The sequence below is a fragment of the Pseudopipra pipra genome, chromosome 2 (assembly GCF_036250125.1).
Source record: "Pseudopipra pipra isolate bDixPip1 chromosome 2, bDixPip1.hap1, whole genome shotgun sequence".
NCBI lineage: Eukaryota > Metazoa > Chordata > Aves > Passeriformes > Pipridae > Pseudopipra > Pseudopipra pipra.
Genome location: NC_087550.1, coordinates 119,243,748 through 119,265,921, shown reverse-complemented (window position 1 = coordinate 119,265,921; position 22,174 = coordinate 119,243,748). Strand labels below are relative to the sequence as shown.

The window sequence follows — 22,174 nt, the reverse complement described above, 5'->3', positions numbered from 1 at the left end:
GCTGGGTTCTGCTCACTGGGACTGCTCCAGTGCCACTGCTTTCAGCTCCTATTTACTCACAGTTCTCAAGTCATTAACTTGGAAAGATTCATGAGATGAGAGGGATTTGAAGTGGATCCTGTAGGAGCTGCAGAACTGACGTGTCTGGGGTAGATTTCTGTGGCCCATCCCATGCTGCAATTTTCATGTGCAGTTCATAGAGTTCCAGACTGGTTTGGTTTGGGTTGGGGAAGACCTTAAAGCCCATCCAGTGCCACTCCTGCCACGGGCAGGGACACCTTCCACCAGCCCAGGTTGCTCCAAGCCCCGTCCAACCTGGCCTTGGACAATTCCAGGGATCCAGGGGCAGCCACAGCTTCTCTGGGCAACCTGGGCCAGGGCCTCCCCACCCTCCCAGCCAGGAATTCCTTCCCAATATCCCATCTAACCCTGTCCTCTGGCAATTTGAAGCCACTCCCCCTTGTCCTGTCCCTCCATCCCTTGTCCCCAGTCCCTCTCCAGCTCTCCTGGAGCCCCTTTGGGCTCTGAAAGGGGCTCTCAGCTCTCCCTGGAGCCTTCTCTTCTCCAGGTGAACACTCCCAGCTCTCCCAGCCTGTTTCCAGAGCAGAGGGGCTCCAGCCTTTAGAGCATCTCCATGGCCTCCTCTGGACTCGCTCCAACAGCTCAGAGATAAAATATCCCCCCTCTGTGGAATGTGTTTGGCACTCTGGGTGCTGGGGCAGACACCACCCCTGCTGTGGGAGAAGTGCTTTTGTTGTTTACTGTTTCTATTCCTGGCTTTTCCCAGGCAGCAGCTTCTCCTCAGTGGTGATTCAGTCCCTGAAGTCCCAGATTAGGGTAATCAGGTTCCTTAAGACATAAATATTTCCCTGCAGGTCCTTCTGGCAGGTTGAGGAGTTGCCTGTGGGACAGAATCAGTATCTGCAGGTGCTGCAGGTACGGGCAGGGCCAGGCCAATCATCCAGCTGAGCTGGGGAGGGACAGTTTTACATTTAACCTGGTCTTGTGCCAGGATTTTTAAAGATAGTGCCAAGTTCAAGTTTTAGCCAAATCAAGGTGGAATATGAAAGAATCTACCCAGAAGAGCTGCTGTGCAGCATTGCTAATACATCTAAGTGGGCTTTGTCTCTGGTGGAGTTAATGAGCTGCTCCAGCAGTTCCAGGCATCACAGATTTGGTGAATACTGTGGTCAAGATCTGCCAGTCACACACCTGCAGCCTCCTCTGGCTTCCTTGGTCGGGTTAATTACAGCAGTGCTAATTACCTGGCTCCTCCTCGGTTCAACCACCTCAGCCACGCTGCAGACACAGGGTGACACTGCCAGCCCTGTCACCTGGGAGCACCTGCAGTGCCCTGCTCACAGCTCCAGCCTGGCCCCTTCGTGCCTGGGCATGAAGAGGATGCAAACACCACCAGGAAGGTAAGGATTGGCTCCTCTCCTCTCTGGAGGAACTTCTTGTGAGTGAAGAAAAAAAAATAGACCAGTGTTTTCCAAACTTAATGGGAAAATTTATGGTACTTTCAGCACCTGAAAGACATTTAACACAGAAACAATGGTCTATAATTAGATAATCTACACTGGGTGACATTTTTTGGCAGGTATTTAGGTATGACTTGAACACTGTTTACAGAAGCAGCACCAGCTCAGGAGTCAGGGAATATTCAGTTTACAAATTACTGAACTAGGTAATTGCACAAAATAAAACTCTGTCAGCCTTTCACACCAACCAAGCCCAAAGGAAACGCTCAGGAGTGTGTCAGGGTCCCACCTGAGCAGCACCAGCTGGAACGTGCTGTTCCATCCCTGTGGTCACAGGTACACCCCAAAAATAGCCAAAACAGCACAGGCTCCTGCACCTTGGTGTGGAGGCTGCAGCTGCCACTGCTCCTGGGGGCTGGGGCAGGAGAGCTCCGTGCAGGGCTGGGGCAGAGCAGGGGAGAGGAAGGAGCAGCCACTCCAGGGGTGATGCTGCACACAGGGCTGGGACAGGGCACCAACACCCCAGTGTGTGAGACCCTCCCTGAAGGAGGGTGGGTTAGATGGGAGATTGGGAAGGAATTCCTGGCTGGGAGGGTGGGGAGGCCCTGGCCCAGGTTGCCCAGAGAAGCTGTGGCTGCCCCTGGATCCCTGGAAGTGTCCAAGGCCAGGCTGAACAGAGCTTGGAGCAACCTGGGCTCCCCAGTGGAAGGTGTCCCTGCCCATGGCAGGGAGTGGCATAAGATGATCCTTAAAATCCCTTCCAAGCCAAACCTTCTGTGATTCCATAAGGAAACAGGACCGGAGCAGCCCTGTGAACCAGAAGGACCCAGGGAAAGCTGAGCCTGATGCTGGTTGAGCAGCATTATTTAATAACCTGGAGAGCTTTGTCACCAGGATGAAGTGCAGGTACCACTGGCCAGAGCAGAACATGGGATCTGGGGAACAGATGCCTCAGGCGGGGAGCAGAGAGGGAGGAGCTGCTGTTTCCCAAGCACAGGCTTACAGGATCTCAGACAAATAACTCTGGACAGAAGTGTTTGCTGCTGGAGTGGCCCGGGCCAGCAGTGGGTTCACAGCCCAGGGAGCTGAGGGGCTGCAAACAGAGCCCTCTGAGCAACAAACCTTCACCAACACCCTCAGCTGGGCAGCGCTGGCACAAGGTTGGCTTTGCAGTATTTGGCCTCCTGTGGCACACGCAGATGACTGGACACAGGCTGAAATGTCTCTTGGTTTGTGTCACTGAGTAAAGCCAGGCTGAAAAGCCTCCTGGTTTGTGTCCTGACCACAGCCAGGCTGAAAAGCCTCCTGGTTTGTATCCCACCAGATCCAGGCTGAAAAGCCTCCTGGTTTGTGTCCCTGACCAGATCCAGGCTGAAAAGCCTCCTGGTTTGTGTCCTGACCACAGCCAGGCTGAAAAGCCTCCTGGTTTGTGTCCTGCAGGGGACTCAAAGCAGCTCGGAGAAGAGATGAAAATATTTAGGGGTCAAGGAAGTCAAATGTCTGGAAATCCAAAAGAGATGAGGTCTGGCCCTTTGGTATATTGGGGAAAACAGAGGGGACCAGCGCCTGAGAAACTTGCATCCCGTTCCCAAAGTGCCAACAGACTGGTTTAACCCTTCCATGCCTCTGTTTTCCCTGGAAAACAGGACAATTTTCACAGCACTGTTGCCTTTGCCACGGGCTGGAGGGGAAGGAGGTGCACACCCTGTGTGTGTGGGGATGCTGGAGGGGACGTGTCACTTGTTTTCCTTCCTAACCCAGGGACAGGGACCCTGTGGGTGGGTGCCTGTCCAGAGAGGGGCTCCAGTGAGGTGGTTTGGGTTTGGGCTCCAGCAGGAGCAGCCCCACAGCTGGGGGGGCTGTCCTGATTCAGGGCTCCAGGGCAGGGAAAACCTGAATCTCAGAGTGTGTCCAGGGGCACCAGCTCTCACAGCAAAACCCCTCTGGGCAGCACACACTGATGGTGCACGGGGACATCTGCTGCCAGTTCCCAGGGTGGGAACTGGAGGGGACACACCAGCCCAGAACAAGGTGTGCTTTCCACCTGCAGAGGTGTGCAGGTGACCAGAGTCCTGCTGAGCTGCATCCTCAGAGTGTTCTGGATCTCCCCCCTTCTCCTACCTTAGATTTTTGTACTGATGGAGTATAAATGTGTTCAACTTCAAGCTTGTAACTCCCAGACTACGGAGGGGAGGGTTGGAGACACCAGCCAGAGCCAGCCCAGGATGGGAGCAGAGGTAAGACAACTCCCAAATGTTCAGGCTAAGACCAGGTGAGTTTGTGTCTTGCCAAAAGGAGTTTGCTCCTCTCTAAGAAGCTCCTGGTGGATGATTACACAGGGAATTTCTCCCAACAGGCAGGAGCTGGTGTGTCAGCACCTGCCTGGCCTTTCCACTTTGTGGGGAGAAGCAGCAGCAGCAGCAAAGTTTCAGCACAAATGAATGTGCAGACCCTGCCCACCACACTCAGACTCTTCCTGTCCCTCCAGGACTGTTCTCTGGAGTTTCTGTGTTACCTTCAAACTTCTCCTGTCAGAATGAAACCTCAGAAAAAAGCATTTTCCTCTGCTTGGCCTTGCGGGCTTCTCTCCCAGGTGAATGACAGAATGGAGACAGAGCAGAGAAAGGCCATTTCATGATCACATTTAATGGCCCAGGGCACTGTCTGAGACCACTTTTTGCCCTACAGAGCTGGAGGGAATTCCTATGTCGGGCTCATGGAGGGAAGCCAGGGCTGGAAGCTGACCTTGCTCTCCTTGTTCTCTCATCTTGCAGCTTATTTTGGGATGTCAGCTGAGCCCTGGTGAGCAACTAAGCCTTTCACAAGCAACAGACTGTAAAAGTGCCTTGGTTATCCCTGGCTCAACCTGAAACATGAACTTCTTCACCTTGTAGCAACTTCCAAGCCACAACAGCCCCATTTATTCAGTGTTTCTGATCCATTCCCCCTATCAGGTGATCATAGAATCACAGAATCCCAGGATCACTGCAGCTGGAAAAGCCCTCCCAGCCCATGGATCCCCCTGTGCCCCATCCCCACCTTGTCCCCCAGCCCAGAGCACTGAGTGCCACGGCCAGGCCTTCCTGGGACACCTCCAGGGCTGGGCACTCCAAACCTCCCTGGGCAGCCCCTGCCAAGGCCTCACCACCCTTTCCAGCAGGAAAAGGTGATGTTACGCTGTCTCACCCGTTGTAACAACAATGTGCATTCCTGATTTGGCTCTTGCACTGCTGCAGAGTCTCCACCTTATCCCCCCGACACCGCAGGGCTGAAAACTCGGTGTCTGCTTTTAAACACAAATCAAGATTCTCCCTCATGGCTTCTGATCCCTCCAACAGCAGCTCCTCCTCCTTCATCCTGGTGGGTGTCCCTGGCCTGGAAGCTTTCCCCACCTGCCTGGGTGTCCTTTTCTGCTCGGCCTATGTCATGGCCCTGGTGGGAAACGGGGCGGTGTTGCTGGTCACTGGGCTGGACAAGTCCCTGCCTGCCCCCTGCCACGGGCTCCTGGCCATGCTGGCGGCCGTCGACGTGCTCATGGTGAGGGCCGTGGTCCCCAGGCTGCTGAGCGTGCTGTGGCTGAGCTCTGCCTGGATCGGCTCCGCGGCCTGCTTCGGCCAGATGTTCCTCGTCCACTCCGCCACGTCGGCGGAGTCGGGATTGCTCCTGGCCATGGCCCTCGACCGCTACGTGGCCATCTGCCACCCTGTGGCCCAGATGGGCCTGGCCATCGTGCTCAGGGCTCTCCTCTTCGTGGTGCCCCTGACGGGGCTGGTGACGTCCCCGCCCTGCTGCGGCCCGCGCGCGGTGCCCCACTCGTACCGCGAGCACCAGGCCGTGGCTGGGCCGGCCTGCGCCGACCCCGCGCCCGCCGGGCTCTACAGCATGGCCGCCTCCTCCCTCACGGCGGGCGCGGACGGGGCCTGCATCGGGGCCTGCATCGCCGCGTCCTGCGGCCGCATCCTGCGGGCCGTGCCGGGGCATGGGGCACACCGCAGGGCCCTGAGCACGTGCGGGTGCCACCTGTGCGTGGTGCTGCTCTTCTACCTGCCCGGCATCGTCTCCGTCTACGCCCAGCACTTGGGCAGTGCCGTGCCCACGCCCGCGCGGGTCCTGCTGGCAGACCTGGCCCTGGCCCTGCCCGCCGCACCTGGTGTTTATCCAACTTTCTGCTGCACCTTCCATGACATCTAAAAAAACAGTTGACAGAATTTTCCTGCTGTTCCAAATTTGCATTTTTTTTCTATGCTGAATTTGCACATTTTGGCTTTACACTGCCTGGGCCTTGGGGAGGGTCTGCTGGAGGCACAAACAGCCCATTCCATGGCATGATCCTTGGAATAAGAGCCAGCAGAGGCTTCCAGCCACTGGTACAGCAGAGCCAGGGATGAAACTGCCCCAGCATCGCTCCAGGAAAACACAAAAAAGGCCTTTTAATTCTGCTGGAGGCAGCTCATGCAGCACATTCCTGTCTGGGCTGGTCATCAAGGCCAGGCTGGACGGGGCTTGTGGCAACCTGGGCTGGTGGAAGGTGTCCCTGCCCATGGCAGGGGGTGGCACCGAATGGGCTTTGAGGTCCCTCCCAACCCAAACCAGTGTGGGATTCTGTGGTTCTAGGATGGTCCCTGACAGCTTCATTTTGAGGTCTCTGAACCCCCCAGTCCTGCTGGTATTCCCAGGTGAGCTGTGCCAGCCCCTCACCTGAGCAGGGCAGAGGCCCCTGTCTCTGACAGCTCTGTGCTCACAGACACGGATCACATTGATTAACTAAACCCTTCACTCACCAGGAAAGAAAATCGGGTTTGTTTGACAGGAGCTGTTTCCTGCAGGCCTCACTGATTGCCATAATTTAATTTGGCTCCAATCCTTTAATTCTTTATTGACCAAATATCCCATTAACATCTTGGGCTTTCTGCTGGGCATTGACGTCAGGGGAGCAATTGGCAGCTCAGCACATCAGCCCCAGTAATCCAGGGGAAGGGTCTGCAGCCCCCAGCATTCCAGGCCTCATGGAAGTCTGGCAGAACCTGCCAAAGACCCCCTTGGACACTCAGAGGTGCTTTCTCCCTCCTGCAAAGTCACTCGTTGGTGTCAGGAATCACCCCAACCTGCAGCCCTTCCGTGCCAGGAGCTGAGGGCACAATCACAGCCCTTCTTCAGGAGAGCCTTGAGGGTGGCTCAGATGTGGGTGGGCAGCCAGGGCTTCCCCTCACCCATCCACAGCACTTGATGTGACCAAGGGAGACTGTCCAGAGGTCCCTCAGGTCCTCACTGGAGGCTCAGAGCTCCCCAAAAGTAAGAGCTGCCCCTTCCTGCCAACCCAACACTGTCTGCAGGGTGGGGAGGCCCTGGCACAGGCTGCCCAGAGAAGCTGTGGCTGCCCCTGGATCCCTGGGAGTGTCCAAGGCCAGGCTGGATGGAGCTTGGAGCACCCTGGGCTGGTGGAAGGTGTCCCTGCCCATGGCAGGGGTGGCACTGGATGGGCTTTAAGATTCTTTCCAACCCAAACTGTTCCATGACTCCATGAAATCAGAGGGGCTGGGAGCAGAGGCAGAAGGGAAAGTGGCCCCATGCAGCCCATGGGACAGCCAGGGCTGTCAGTGATGTGTCCCCTTGAAGGCACTGACCACAGCACTGTAGATAACAGGTTCTGAAAGCTTTTCCCAAAATAAACAGCAAAATTCCATGGTGCTGGAGACCTGCTGTGGGCACAGGTTTGCAGTCACACCAACAGCAGCCAAAATCCCAATGTTTCTGTCATTGCTCCAGGGAGCTGCAGCTGGGGACAAAGATGTAGCTTGGCCCTCCCCATGTACTGCAGATGTTCCCCTCTGACCTGACACCTCACGTCCAAGTCCTGGTGGCTGACTGGTGTCTGACTGGTGGCTGACTGGTGTCTGACTGTCCCTCCCACACTCAACCCCCTCGTTCATGGCATAAAGGTGAAGCAGATCCAGGAGGGGACCCTCAGACTGCTGGGGCAGCTGGCAGGACTCAGGCTCATGAGCTGCTAAAGGCAGGGCAGAGGCTGAGGGAGGGAGGCACGGCCACAAAAAGAGTTCTCCCATCCCAGAATAGGTGTGAAGCTGAGTCCAAGGAGTTATCCCCCAGAAAGGTCCATCTCTGCTCTCTCTGCAGTGACTGGAAAGGGAAGCTAGACCTTCTGTGTCTAGCTGGTGACATGGCAACAGCTCATGGACAGGAAACCAAGGGGCCAGGGCAGATGGTGCTGGGCAACTGTCCCTTTGGCCAGTGCACTCCTCTCTTCCAACACACCACTTGGAAATCACAGAACCACAGACTTGTTTGGGCTGGGAGGGACTTTAAAGATTGTCCAGTCCCCCTGCCATGGGCAGGGACACCTTCCACTAGCCCAGCTTGTTCCCATCTCTGTCCAACCTGGCCTTGGACACTTCCAGGGATCCAGGGGCAGCCACAGCTTCTCTGGGCAACCTGTGCCAGGCCCACCCCACCCTCACAGGGAGGAATTTCTTCCCAAAATCTAATTAAAATCTCTCCTCTTCAGTGTAAAGCCATTTCCCCTCTTCCTGTCACTGTCTGTCCATGCCATGCCCAGTGTGCCCATGTCTCTCTCACACTGGGGAGCCCAGCACTGGACCCAGAGCTCCAGGGGTGGCAGAGGGGAAGGATCACCCCCCTCTACCTGGTGGCAATGCTCCTGCTGACACCTTTGCTCAGGCTCAGCCTGGTGTGCACCAGGGCCTTCTCTGCCAAGCTGCTTTTCCAGGCAGCTGGTCCTGTGCTGGTTCCCCAGTCCTGGCAGGACTTTTCCCTTCTCCTGGATGAACTCACGAGGTTTCTGTTGGCCCATCCCACTGGTGGTGGTCAGGATGTGCCCTCCACATCCTGTGGTTTCTCTTGGAAAACTCCCACTGCCTCAGCCAGGGCTCAGTGAAGGGAGGGCTCTGCTCCCTGCAGACCAGTGAGAAACCAGCACCGGGGCAAGTCCCGACTAGCTGGGGGGGTCTTGGGTTTTGGCCAGTTTAGGGGACAACATTTGCCCCAGCGCCATGTGAGGGTGGACAAGAGCCCATTATGAAGGTACATGGGGTGGTGGTGGGGAGGGGCAGGGGTGGGGAGGGGCAGTGGTGGCTCAGGACAACTCCTGGACCAGAGTTCATCCACCCCCAGGTTCCTGCATGGAGGAGCCCCAAGGAAAGAGGCACTTTGCCTTGTTTACCTGCAGAGTAGCTGTGAGCCCAACAGGGAGAGCTGAGTAACGAGCCTCAGAAGATTCCAGATGAGCCTCAGAAGATTCCAGATGAGCCTCAGAAGATTCCAGATGAGCCTCAGGACAATTCCAGCAGAGCCTCAGGAGCCTCAGGATGATTCCAGCTCTGAGCCAGGGCTTACTTGCTAATTTTGAATCTCTCCTTGGAGTGAAGTGTCCAAAGCAAACAAGTTCAGCCCTGAGTGTGCTGGTGGGGTGGGTGGGTGCCCTCTGATGGGGCTCTTCAGAGATGGGCAGAAGGGGGCACGAGCAAAGGCTGGTGGGTTTGGGCAGTGACCCCAGCCCTGGCCACGTGTGGAGGGGTCTCTGCTCCCTCCAGAGCTGGTTGCAGAGTTGCAAAACCAGGGGTGCAATGGCAGCACCCCTGAACTGCTACAGCCCCTCAAGGTCATGGAATCATGGAATCACAGAAGGTTTGGGTTGGGAGGAACCCTGAAACTCATCCTGTTCCACCCCCTGCCGTGGGCAGGGTCACCTTCCAGTAGCCCAGAGTGCTCCAAGCCCCTTGGCTGGGGACACTGGTTGGACTGCAGCTCCTGGGCAGAAACCCCTCCAGGCCAGTGGCCATACACAGACCCAGCAGGAGAGAGCTGGGTGAGCAGGATGTTCCTGACTCCACGGTTTCAGCAAGTCCAGCCCTTGGGCCCCAGGCTGGACACAGACTCCAGCTCTCCCCCCATCCTCCTGCCTGTCCCCCTCAGCCCAAAACCTGCGCCATCCCTCCCTCCCCCACAGCCCCACCCCAGCCTCAGCCACCCTCAGAATTAACGTTTAGTTAATTCCAAATAAATTATCGCTGTCCAGCAGCATTTCCTTGCTTGGCTGTTGTGTACAACCCGCTCGGAACCTGCACCACCCAAACTCCAGACCCAGGTGTGGGGCTGGAGCTGCCACCGAAACAGGTTTTCCCGTTTTACCGTGGCATTTTCAGCCCCTAAAACTTCCCCAAACCTTGAGCTGGATTTGGGGGAGGATCACTCTGATTTTTACAGGGAAGTTTGCACTTGGCTCTCGCTCTTCATGGCAGGAGCTGCCCCACAGACCCAGGGGGGCTGCACAGAGTCCGCTCCCGTGGGGGCTGGAGAAACCCCCCGGCAGCAGGAGGGGGCACGGGGGTCCCCTCGGGACAGCCCGGGAGAGTCCCACAGCGGGCACGGGGGGACAGCGAGGCACAAACACCCCCCGCAAAGGGGACAGAGCCAGGGGACAGCGAGGCACAAACACCCCCCCCAAAGGGGACAGAGCCAGGGGACAGCGAGGCACAAACAACCCCCGCAAAGGGGACAGAGCCAGGGGACAGCGAGGCACAAACACCCCCCGCAAAGGGGACAGAGCCAGGGGACAGCGAGGCACAAACACCCCCCCCAAAGGGGACAGAGAGCCGGGGGACAGCGAGGCACAAACACCCCCCCCAAACGGGACAGAGCCAGAGGACAGCGAGGCACAAACACCCCCCGCAGAGGGGACAGAGCCAGGGGACAGCGAGGCACAAACACCCCCCACAAAGGGGACAGAGAGCCAGGGGACAGCGAGGCACAAACACCCCCCGCAGAGGGGACAGAGCCAGGGGACAGCGAGGCACAAACACCCCCCCCAAAGGGGACAGAGAGCCAGGGGACAGCGAGGCACAAACACCCCCCCCAAAGGGGACAGAGAGCCGGGGGACAGCGAGGCACAAACACCCCCCGCAGAGGGGACAGAGCCAGGGGACAGCGAGGCACAAACACCCCCCACAAAGGGGACAGAGCCAGTGGACAGCGATGTCCCCGCGGGCAGGAGTCACTGCCGGGGGAAGGTTTGTCTGGAGGGACGGAGCGGGCACAGCGGGCACAGCGGGGACAGCGGGCACAGCGGGCACAGCACCCGCGGCAGCGAGGGCCGGTCCCGGGGGTGACAGGGGTGACAGGGCCGGTAATTGGCCCCGGGCAGCGGCGGGGGGGTCGCGGCCACCGGCGCTCGAAGCTCCTGGGGCCCGCGCCGTAATTACCAGCCGGCTCGTTAGCGCTAATTGGACTCTCCCAGGAAGGGAACCTGATGGAAAAAACATAATAAACAAAGTTCAATTGCTTTTAACTTCAGCTCGTTGGAAAGTCCGGGGAGGGAAGTGAGTCAGCGGGGCCCAGACGCCGGGGGGAGGACGCGCCTGCCTCCTGTCACCGTCACACAGCCCAAATCTCTGCCCAAGGCACGTGTCCCCAGGGTCCCTGGGGCCAGCAGTGCTCTGTTGGCCGGCACAGTGATGCTCCAGCACAGAACACCGGGCCCGGCCCTGCACGGGGGGCCGGGGGTCCCACACCCGGAGCGACTGTTCCCAAACCAGGGACTGTGTCCCCCCAGGGGTACGAGGGACCTCTCCGTGCTCCAGGCTCCACGTGCCAAGGCCACCCGTGACCAGCAGGGAATGCCGGGGTGTCCTGACTGCCCCTGTCCTGGGGGTGCTCCTGACCCATGGCCACAAGGGCCGTGGGAGCTCAGGCCAGGGCTGGGGGTGTCTGGGAGCTCGGGCCAGGGCTGGGGGTGTCTGGGAGCTCGGGTCAGGGCTGGGGGTGTCTGGGAGCTCCCCCCGGACCACGGTGTGTGTTGGGCTGCGGGGGCACAGCTGGGAGACAGGAGGCACAGCTGCTGGTGCTGCCCTGGGAGCAGCTCCCCTGCAAATCCCTCAGCCTGTGCCTCACAAGGCCTCGCAAACCCGGGAGGATGGACCCGTTCAGCACCACAGAATCACGGGATGGCTGAGGCTGGAAGGGCCCATCTGGTGCCACCTCCCTGCTCGAGCACGGCCATCCCAGAACACATGGCACAGGGTTGTGTCTAGACACCTCTGGAATATCTCCAGTGAGGAGTCTCCATTCCCGTTGGACAGTCTGTTCAGGGCTGGGTCACTGCCTGGCCATCAGGTCCTGCCCGTTCCTCCTGTGCCATTGCTGGCCCCCCCCGAGCAGAGCCTGGGCCATCCTCTGCCCCCTCCCTGCAGCCCCTACAGACATGGGGGAGGTCCCCTCTCAGGGTCTGCTCTGGAGGCTGAACAGCCCCAGCTCCCTCAGCCTTTGCTGTCACAGAGATGCTCCATCCCCTCAGCACCTTTGTCACCGTTTGCTGGGTGCACTCCAGGAGCTCCGTGTCTCTCCTGTGCTGCCGAGCCCAGAGCTGGGCCCAGCGCTGCATTTGTGCCTCCCCAGGGGTGGGCAGAGGGGCAGGATCTGCCCCTGCCCCTCCGGTGATGCTTCTCTGTGCCGAGGGCGAGCAGCGGCAGCGGCGGGGCCGCCCTGGGGACGCGGCTGTGACAGCGGGCACGGCACGAATGTGGAGCACAGGAGGCACCTCCTGGCCAGAAGGCAGCACTGCCACCTCCTGCACTGCCACCACCGCGCTGTCACCTCCCTGCCACCCTGTGCCAGCCCCCTGCACTGCCCTGTCCCTCGGTCTGGGCTCAGGGTGACAGACCTCATTCCACTGCTCCTGGGCCAGTCCCGAGTGCCAAGCCTTGCTTCCATGGCTGCCTGCATTAATCCCAAAAAACAGGCTGGAGCAGATCTTGGCAGGCCACAGGGTCGGTGTCTCTGCATTGTACCTCAGTCTCCTCAGTGCTGAACATCACCAGATCCTTCAGCCTTTCCTTCTGGCCACCTTTCCCAAACCCCGATGACTTTTGTCCCTCTTCTGGCTCACACTGAGCACTGCTGGTCTTCTCCTGAGATCCCACTGGGACTCTCCGTGTGCAGCTCCCAGGGATGTGCCCTGTGCTGGTCAGACACCCGACCCCATGGTCTCTAAACAGGCCCCTGTCCCAGTTTCCCTGACTTTGGGGATTGTTTGACACAGTCTGGGCTCGGCTGTGGGGGGAACCCCAGTTACCCAGGGCTGCTGGAACACTGGCATGGCCCAGTTTCCAGATTTTGGGCCAGATCCCTCTCTTCCAATTCAAATGCTGAGAGAAGCTGGACAGTTGGTCCAAAGCCAAGACCCACAGCAGCTGGTCACACTCTGTCCCCAAAGGGGCTGAAAGTGCTTCTGAATCTGCAGGTGATGCTGGAATGTCCTGCTTGCCCTCAACCACAGCACTCACCCAGACACCTCCCTTCCTCTGCAGCAGTTCCACCACTTTCATCACTTAATCAGAGTATTTGCTTTGGTTTATTTGCTTATGGTTGTATTTTTGACTATTTAAATATTTCCACTGCATCCTTGCTTAGGTTATTTTACCTGACCCCTCCCCCTGCAGTCAGGAATCTTCCCTAGAGACTTTGGCTTTTTCCTTCTAATTTGATTGATGTCATAATTAGCTTTCAGCCTGGCTAACCCTAGCCCTGCTGTGTGTGTGATGGGGGTGTGTGCTCACAAACCCCCTGCCAAAGCAGGGCTGGATTTTTCCCAAGTCGTGCTCCTCCATGACTCACCCGGTAAGTCATGGAGCCACAGAAGGTCTGGGCTGGGAGGGGGTGGACTAGTCAGTGTCTCCAGGTTCCATCCCAGCCTGTTTTCTACAGTCCTGGATTCAAAGCTGGCAAGTTCCCCCCCTCCCCTCGCTGCAGGAGCTCTGGGGGAGGAGGGACCCAGCGAGGTCTCCTCTGCCTCCTCAGACCGCTGGACTCACACTTTGGGGTGCCCTGGAGCTCAGGGAGACCCTGACTGTCTCTCTCACGTGTTGGAGCAACTCAGACACCTTTAGTGTCTGTTATTCCTTCACACAGCAGCCGGGTTTGCCGAGATACCCACGGGAGCCTGCCCACGGTTCTGCTCCTCCCCTGCCCCCAGCCAACTCTCTTGATCTCAAAAAGGCCATTCCAAGCCTTCCAGCACTTAATTCCTGCCAGGCATCTAACCCTGGGCATAATTAATGAGCAGTTCCATGTCTCCACACCTACAGGGTGTTGCTGTGTGTGGGAACAAGGTTCGTAGGGAAGCAAGAAGGAGCAGGAGCCAGTGGAGCTGCCAGATGAATATTAAACCCAAAGAACTGCTCAGCAATATTTTATGTTTGTTACTGAGTTTGACTGGTTGGAAAAAAAATCCTGGGCAATGCAAGGACTCCAGGGAATTAGCATCTTCCCTCAGCATAAAAGCCTCATTTTTTATGGAGCACAAATGAGTTCTGGGCAGACGGGGAGGTCTGGGAGCATCTCTCTGTATTTGCCAGCTGATATTTCTAAGTGCCTACAGAAAGTTGGGAGGACTGGGAAGTGATACATTAAAAATTGTAATTTTTAAAATAGGAAAATAGATGGAAAAGGGCATGGGAGGGGGGAAAAAGCTGCCTGTTTCCCTGCTGCATTGCAGCTGTGCAGTTAAGGATCTCCGTTAGGCTTTGCTGCCATAAATTAAGAAGCATCAAACAGAGAGAGATAAGAAGGCAAGGGAAAAAGTCAGAGATCTTGCAGCTCCAAGTTGGGGCTCCAAGGGCACTCCCAGGCAGAGCCCCCAGCTCCAGGATGGGGCCAAGAGCTGCCAAGGGCTCACCCCAGAGCAGGAGGGATTTCGGGTGACCTTGGCAGTGGGACAGAACCCAAAATCCACCGTGGACAACCCAGCCAGCAGCAGGGAAAGTTCCAGACTTCATGGGGAAAAGCACAACTTCCAGAAGGAGAAGTCCCTGTGTAGGCAGCCATGGAGCCTTCCCAGAGGCACTGAGGAGCAGGGGCAGTGGGCAGCACTCGGAAATCCCCTGGATCCTGGCTCCAGGGGCACACTCCCGAGGCCACGCTGAGCTGGGGCTCAAGAGCCAGAGGGTCCTGCCCATGCCAGGTCTCCCTGGGACTGCAGGGGATGGAGTCTCATCTCCCCTGACACCCCACCAGCTTTCCCTTCCCTGGATTCCCCATCAGCTTTTCCTTCCCTGGATTCCTCACCAGCTTTACCTCCAGCATCACCAGATCTCCAGGCCATCACCTCTGGCTGCTGACCAGAGGTCAGCAGATGCCAGCAGAGGATCCCATGGAAGCTGCAGTGTGGGATTGGGTAGGATGGCTGCTCTAGGTACATCCTGAAAAACAGAAGTTAATTTATTAAGCAGTTTTCTAATTCTGGGACAATTTCCCCAAGAAATGAGTTGAAGCTACAAGACAGGAGAGATCCAGTGTTGGGAGCAGCAGGAATACACAGAGATGCTCAATCCACAGGCTTTGGGGAGAAAAACCTGGGAAAGGCTGTGGTACATTAGATGGACAGCTGGACACTTACAGGAATTACTGTGGGGGTGGAAGGGCCTGGAATTAACACCCAGATGTGATGAACTCCAAGCCTGCACCTTCCATGGACGTGTCCCACGCAGCTGGAGATGGGATAACCCCCACCTTTCACCCACGTTTGGTGTTGGGCCCCTCGCGACAAGGACATGGAGGGGCTGGAGAAGGAAAGGTGTCCAGAGAAGGGACCAGAGCTGGGGAAGGGGCTGGAGCAGCAGGAGGGGCTGAGGGAGCTGGGGGGGCTCAGCCTGGAGCAAAGGAGGCTCAGGGGGGACCTTCTGGCTCTGCAACCCCCTGACAGGAGGGGGGAGCCGGGGGGGGTCGGGCTCTGCTGCCAGGGAACAAGGGACAGGAGGAGAGGGAACGGCCTCCAGCTGTGCCAGGGGAGGCTCAGGTTGGACAGGAGGAGGAATTTCCTGCTGGAAAGGGTGGTGAGGCCTTGGCAGGGGCTGCCCAGGGAGGTTTGGAGTGCCCACCCCGGAGGTGTCCCAGGAAGGACTGGGCTGTGAAACCCACGCCAGGACCTGCCCGATCCCCCCCGTGAGCTCTGCCCCATGGTGGGAATTTGGGGAGGTTTGGGACAGAGCCCCGGAGGCACACGGGGGGTTCGGGTCGGGGTCCCCCCGTCAGCCGGTCCCGCTGTGCCCCCCGGCGGCCCCGCGCGGTCCTGCAGGGCCCGAGTCACACACCTGGCACAGGTACCGTGTCACACACCTGGCACGGGTACCGTGTCACACACCTGGCACGGGTACCGAGTCACACACCTGGCACAGGTACCGTGTCACACACCTGGCACGGGTACCGTGTCACACACCTGGCACAGGTACCGTGTCACACACCTGGCACAGGTACCATGTCACACACCTGGCACAGGTACCGTGTCACACACCTGGCACAGGTACCGAGTCACACACCTGGCACAGGTACCGAGTCACACACCTGGCACGGGTACCGTGTCACACACCTGGCACGGGTACCGTGTCACACACCTGGCACAGGGCCCATGTCACACACCTGGCACAGGGCCCATGTCACACACCTGGCACAGGTACCGTGTCACACACCTGGCACAGGGCCCATGTCACACACCTGGCACAGGTACCGAGTCACACACCTGGCACAGGTACCGTGTCACACACACCGTGTCACACATCGTGTCACACACCTGGCACAGGTACCGTGTCACACACCTGGCACAGGTACCGTGTCACACACCTGGCACAGGTACCATGTCACACACACTGTGTCACACATCGTGTCACACACCTGGCACAGGTACCAGGGCAGGGTCCTGCCTGGGGGGGAGTCCAGCACCGGGCACGTTTGGGGGTTCATTCCCCCACCCCGGGCAGGAGTCCAGCACCAGGCACGTTCGGGTGCTGGTTCCTGTTGTCCCCCAGTGCCAGGGGCTCTGGAGCTGCAGCCTGGGGGTGGGTTGGCCAAACACAGCTTGTGGTGGCACTGGAAACCCCTCTGACGATGCCAATTCCCTAATTGTGGCTCGGATCCTTGCCGGGTGTGCAGTGACAGTTTGTCTGGCTTTTCAAAGGCCAGGATGCCCCACACGGCTCTTTGCAGGCAGGTACAAGCTCCCCCTGCCCTCACCCTGAGGCAGATAAACAGAACCCAGCTGTGGATGGACATTTGGCATCCCCTTGTCCTCTGCCCTTCCACCTCGTGCCTCTGCACAGCCCTGGGGACAGCTCTGCTGCAGGGACAGCTCTGCTGCAGGGACAGCTCTGCAGCCTGGGGGGACACAGAGAGGCACCTGCAAGTCCTGAGCTGCTCTTGCTCCTCCAGTGCTTTTGGATTGGCAAAATAAGCCAGGGATCAGCCTCCCCAAAAGCCAGAAGTTGTTGATTAGTAGATGGGTTTGGTTACTGGCACATCTCTGGGACTGGGCTGGATCGAACTGGATTGAAAGGCTCAAAGGGAGGAGCTCCTGGGTTTCGGTACTTTATGGCCAAGGCTGTGGCAGGAGTGTCCCGGTGCTACTCGATGTACTGCACTGTCACCAGGGGGGTGTCCCGGTGCTACTCGATGTACTGCACTGTCACCAGGGGGGTGTCCCGGTGCTACTCGATGTACTGCACTGTCACCAGGGGGGTGTCCCGGTGCTACTCGATGTACTGCACTGTCACCAGGGGGGTGGCGAAGCGGACGCGGCGCTGGCGCCGGCGCTCCATGTGCCGAGCCCAGAGGTGCATCAGGGAGCGCCCCAGCGAGCTCTGCCTCAGGTAGCGCTGCAAGAGCCCACGGCCCGGGCCCCTGCCAGGCTGCCGGACCCCCAGCCCCCACCGCCAGGGGCTGGGCCGGGCCGGGCGGGTCCTGCCCCGGCTGCTGCGCTCCAGCCCCGTGGGGCTAAAGATCCTCCCCTCCCTGGGGAGGGACCAGGCCGTGGCCATGGAGCTGCTGCTGTGCTGTCCCGTGTCCTCACGTGTGTCCTCTTCCGCCCCCTTGCCCATGTCCAGCCGCGGCAGCTTCACTCCGAGGCGCCGGCCAGGCTTTCTGACCCTCAGCAGTCCCGGCAGCTCGGTCTGGACCACCGGGAAGGGCCCCTGTTCCCATTGCCACTGGGCCAGCTGTGCCTCCAGCTCCCTGCACTGCTCCTCGAACAGCGCCCAGGTGTCCTGGGAGTTCCGGATGAACCTTGGGAAATGCTTCGTGTAGCACATGGAGCTTTGTCGGGAGCTGCCAGGGGACGTGTCTGCCGGTTCCTGCGCCCTGTCCACGCTGCTCTGCTCCTCCGGCTTCACCCTCGCTGCCCTTGGACTCCTCCAGTTCCGCCGGATCCTCTGCAGGAACCACGGATGGCTGAGACAGGAGCAGCTCCTGGGCCCACCCCACAGCCCCCCACGATGCTCCACGTGCCACCCCAGCCCACCCCAAACCAAGCCAGCCCACAGAGCAGTGCAGAGGCACCTACCCAGAGACGCTTGTCCCGCAGCACGACAGCGACCAGGATGAGCTGCAGCACCAGGATCAGGACTGCAACCAGCTCCCCCATGGTGAACACGTCCAGGGACCTCATGGCACCATCCCTGCCACTCCAGGTCACCAGTCAGAGCCCCCTTTGTGACATCCCAGGTCAGGCAGGGCCCCCTTTGTGACACTGGGAGTTCCCAGGAGCCCCAGGGAGAGCCCTCCTGCCTCAGGCAGTGACCCTGCATTCCAGGTTGTCCCACTCAAACCCTTGGGATTCCTAAGGTCAGTCGGGTCAAACAATTCCATTTGACATCACGAATCTGTTTTCAGCTGTTGTTGGATCTGTAACAGCTGGGTTTTAACTGGTTCATCAAATAAATCTCTTTTGAAGAGGTGGTTTATTTCAATGTCAGGAGCCTCCATGACACGAGGGCAGTGATCATCCCCCTGGGCCAGGCACGGTGAGGTCGGACCTCAAATCTTGGGGTCAGTTTTGGGCCCCACACGACAATAAACACACTGAGGTGCTAGAGTATGTCTGGAGAAGGGCAATGGAGCTGAAGAAGGGTTTTGTGCTTTAACCCCACCTGCCAATTCAGTAAGGAAAAAAAAGGGAGAAACGAACAAGGTGAGATAATTTAATAACTACATAGATTCTGAAAATGCTGGAAGGGAAAGGACAAACAAGGAAGGAAGAAAAGAAAATCAAGTGATGTGTGCCCAGTCTGGGGCACAGCAACCACGGAAAGATGAGCTTTGGATTCCCAGGGAAGGAAGGAGGGAGGCAGCAGGTCTGGAGAGTGATGACCTTTGGAAGAAGGGGCAGCAAGTCAGGAGGCCAACAAGGATGTCGGGAGGTCATGGAGGGAGAAGATGAGAAGGGCCAAAGCCCAACTAGAACTTCATGTGGCTAAGGAGGTAAAAGGAAAGCAAAATGATTTTTAGAAATAATACTTTGGCTGGGTTCTTTTAATTTGTTGCTGGGGGGAACGTAGAGCCAAAGAGTGAGGACGAGCCTGAGGTGCCAGGGGATGAGGCCCAGCCACGGGGGGTTGTGAGGGTCAGGGCCTGCCTGACCAACCCAGGATGTTGTCTGTGGCTTGGACAGGCTGTGGTGGCTCAGGATTGAAACCTTTTGCTCTTCTGGGCCCAGCACTGCCACCAGCACTGGGACATCAGAGGAGGCGGCTCCGGGAGGGACGGACGTGGCGGTGGCACTGGCAGGGAGGGACGTGGTGGGGGCACTGGCAGGCAGGGATGTGGCAGCTCCACCAGGGTCCCAGGAATCCCCTCAGGCGGGCACGGAGCTTGCCCAGGAAGGCCCGTGGTGCCCAGCCACGAGCCCTGCCCGGGGGCACCCGCTGCCGGGGGGGGGCCTTGGCTGGGCCCCACCACGGGTCAGGCGTGGGGATGCTGCGGGCCAGCTCCAGGAGGCTGCTGCTGCTGCTGCTGCTGCTGCTGTCGGCCTCCAGGGACTTGGTGATCACCACTTCCCTGGGGAGGAACCAGGCCATGGCCGCGGAGCTGCTGCTCTCCAGCTCGGGGGGGCTGCTGCTGTGTCGTCCCATGGCCTCATTGTCCTCCTCCCTTCCACTGGCCCTGTCATTGTCCTCCTCCCTTCCACTGGCCACGTCTGGCCTCTGCACTCGCAGGTGCTGGGGAGAATTCCCACCCCCCAGCAGTCCCGGCAGCTCCTCTGGCCTCTCAGTCTGGAGCCCCAGGAAGGGCTCCTGTTCCCATTGCCACTGGGCCAGCTGTGCCTCCAGCTCCCTGTGCTGCTCCTCAAACAGCACCTGGGTGTCCTGGGAGCTTTGGATGAACCTTGGGAAATGCTTCCTGGAGCTCATGGAACTTCATTGGGAGCTGCCATGGGAAGCTGCAGCTGCCCAGCACCAGCTGCCTGATCCTGCCGGGCCCTGCAGGTGTCACAGCAGGTGACTCGTCCCCTCGTCATATGGCAGCCAGATGTCACAAAGGGGGTTCTGCTCACCCTGTGATGTCACAAAGGGGGCTCTGCCTGCCCCATGATGTCACCAAGGGCTATAACGGGCCATGGGACACGGGGCACTGCAGGTGGGCACCACCTCAGCCTCTGCCACCCCAGCAGTGTTGGGATCCCACCACTGGGACCCCGCAGGTCACTGGGGAAGCTCGTCCCCAGCCTGTGCTGGTGACCTGGAGTGGCAGGGATGGTGCCATGAGGTCCCTGGACGTGTTCACCATGGGGGAGCTGGTTGCAGTCCTGATCCTGGTGCTGCAGCTCATCCTGGTCGCTGTCGTGCTGCGGGACAAGCGTCTCTGGGTAGGTGCCTCTGCACTGCTCTGTGGGCTGGCTTGGTTTGGGGTGGGCTGGGGTGGCACGTGGAGCATCGTGGGGGGCTGTGGGGTGGGCCCAGGAGCTGCTCCTGTCTCAGCCATCCGTGGTTCCTGCAGAGGATCCTGCAGAACTGGAGGTGTCCAAGGGCAGCGAGAGCCCAGCCGGAGGAGCAGAGCAGCGTGGACAGGGCGCAGGAATGGGTGGACACGTCCCCTGGCAGCTCCCAACGAAGTTCCATGAGCTACAGGAAGCATTTCCCAAGGTTCATCCAAAGCTCCCAGGACACCCAGGTGCTGTTTGAGGAGCAGCACAGGGAGCTGGAGGCACAGCTGGCCCAGTGGCAATGGGAACAGGAGCCCTTCCTGGGGCTCCAGACTGAGAGGCCAGAGGAGCTGCCGGGACTGCTGGGGGGTGGGAATTCTCCCCAGCACCTGCGAGTGCAGAGGCCAGACGTGGCCAGTGGAAGGGAGGAGGACAATGACACGGCCAGTGGAAGGGAGGAGGACAATGACAGGGCCAGTGGAAGGGAGGAGGACAATGAGGCCATGGGACGACACAGCAGCAGCCCCCCCGAGCTGGAGAGCAGCAGCTCCGCGGCCATGGCCTGGTTCCTCCCCAGGGAAGTGGTGATCACCAAGTCCCTGGAGGCCGACAGCAGCAGCAGCAGCAGCAGCAGCAGCCTCCTGGAGCTGGCCCGCAGCATCCCCATGCCTGACCCGTGGTGGGGCCCAGCCAAGGCCCCCCCCCGGCAGCGGGTGCCCCCGGGCAGGGCTCGTGGCTGGGCACCACGGGCCTTCCTGGGCAAGCTCCGTGCCCGCCTGAGGGGATTCCTGGGACCCTGGTGGAGCTGCCACATCCCTGCCTGCCAGTGCCCCCACCACGTCCCTCCCTGCCAGTGCCCCCACCACGTCCCTCCCTGCCAGTGCCACCGCCACGTCCCTCCCTGCCAGTGCCACCGCCACGTCCGTCCCTCCCGGAGCCGCCTCCTCTGATGTCCCAGTGCTGGTGGCAGTGCTGGGCCCAGAAGAGCAAAAGGTTTCAATCCTGAGCCACCACGGCCTGTCCAAGCCACAGACAACATCCTGGGTTGGTCAGGCAGGCCCTGACCCTCACAACCCCCCGTGGCTGGGCCTCATCCCCTGGCACCTCAGGCTCGTCCTCACCCTTTGGCTCTACGTTCCCCCCAGCAACAAATTAAAAGAACCCAGCCAAAGTATTATTTCTAAAAATCATTTTGCTTTCCTTTTACCTCCTTAGCCACATGAAGTTCTAGTTGGGCTTTGGCCCTTCTCATCTTCTCCCTCCATGACCTCCCGACACCCTTGTTGGCCTCCTGACTTGCTGCCCCTTCTTCCAAAGGTCATCACTCTCCAGACCTGCTGCCTCCCTCCTTCCTTCCCTGGGAATCCAAAGCTCATCTTTCCGTGGTCGCTGTGCCCCAGACGGGCTCCCACCACCACATCACCCCCCACCCCCCAGAGTTTGTCCCCCCAGCCCTTTGTGCTCCCCACCCCACTCTCAGCCTGAGGAGCAGCGAAGGCCTCAGTGCCCAGCGTGGACTGACCCACCCCAGGACATCAACACTGCAGCACAAATCCAACCCACAGCCCCTGGGCAGAGAAGGAGCTCTGTCCCCACCCAACCCAGTACAGCCTCCAGCCAGCACCAGTCCTGCCCCAGCACCCATCCAGCTGAGGGGTGTCCAGAGTCTGGGGGTGCCTGGTCTGTGCGGGGGCACCTTTTTGTGGGTGAGTTTTCCCTGCCCCGGAGAGAAGCTTCTCTTTTGCTTCTCCTTTTGCTTTCTATGCACATTAGTTCTCGTGCTCAGTGTGTTCTTCCTGCCCTTTCTGGAAATGGGTTGGAGGCTTTGGGGGTCACGGCTGGTCTGATCCCCCTGCAGTCCTTGTCCACCTCTCCCCCTCATTCCTGCTCCTGCCCTGGGCTGTGTCGTGCTGATCTCCAGAACAAAGATGTTTGCCCCAGAAAGTGCTGCCCCCCCTCCACGTGGGCCCTTCTCCAG

At 59.1% G+C, this 22,174-nt stretch overlaps 4 protein-coding genes and 1 long non-coding RNA gene across 5 annotated transcripts in view; 3 read left to right on the top strand and 2 right to left on the bottom strand.

Moving 5' to 3' along the window:
• Positions 1 to 22,174, bottom strand: part of NUP98 (nucleoporin 98 and 96 precursor) — a 209,302-nt gene that overhangs the window by 147,279 nt on the left and 39,849 nt on the right. The gene's annotated exons all lie outside the window — the stretch shown is intronic.
• Positions 4,779 to 7,791, top strand: LOC135410487 (olfactory receptor 52I2-like). Its single transcript, XM_064647243.1, has 2 exons — positions 4,779 to 5,622; positions 7,389 to 7,791. The coding sequence occupies exons 1-2, from the start codon at positions 4,797 to 4,799 to the stop codon at positions 7,490 to 7,492; spliced, it is 930 nt and encodes a 309-aa protein (XP_064503313.1). The 5' UTR covers positions 4,779 to 4,796; the 3' UTR covers positions 7,493 to 7,791.
• On the bottom strand, positions 17,018 to 17,981 carry LOC135410480 (uncharacterized). The gene is made up of 2 exons (XM_064647234.1): positions 17,839 to 17,981; positions 17,018 to 17,707 (listed from the first exon to the last, which is right to left on the bottom strand). Exons 1-2 carry the CDS (start codon positions 17,941 to 17,943, stop codon positions 17,030 to 17,032), a joined length of 783 nt encoding a protein of 260 aa, XP_064503304.1. The 5' UTR covers positions 17,944 to 17,981; the 3' UTR covers positions 17,018 to 17,029.
• On the top strand, positions 18,071 to 18,788 carry LOC135410491 (uncharacterized). The gene is made up of 2 exons (XR_010428704.1): positions 18,071 to 18,119; positions 18,251 to 18,788. It is a non-coding gene; the product is annotated as an uncharacterized LOC135410491 (long non-coding RNA).
• Positions 19,844 to 21,453, top strand: LOC135410473 (uncharacterized). Its single transcript, XM_064647226.1, has 2 exons — positions 19,844 to 20,139; positions 20,271 to 21,453. Exons 1-2 carry the CDS (start codon positions 20,035 to 20,037, stop codon positions 21,144 to 21,146), a joined length of 981 nt encoding a protein of 326 aa, XP_064503296.1. The 5' UTR covers positions 19,844 to 20,034; the 3' UTR covers positions 21,147 to 21,453.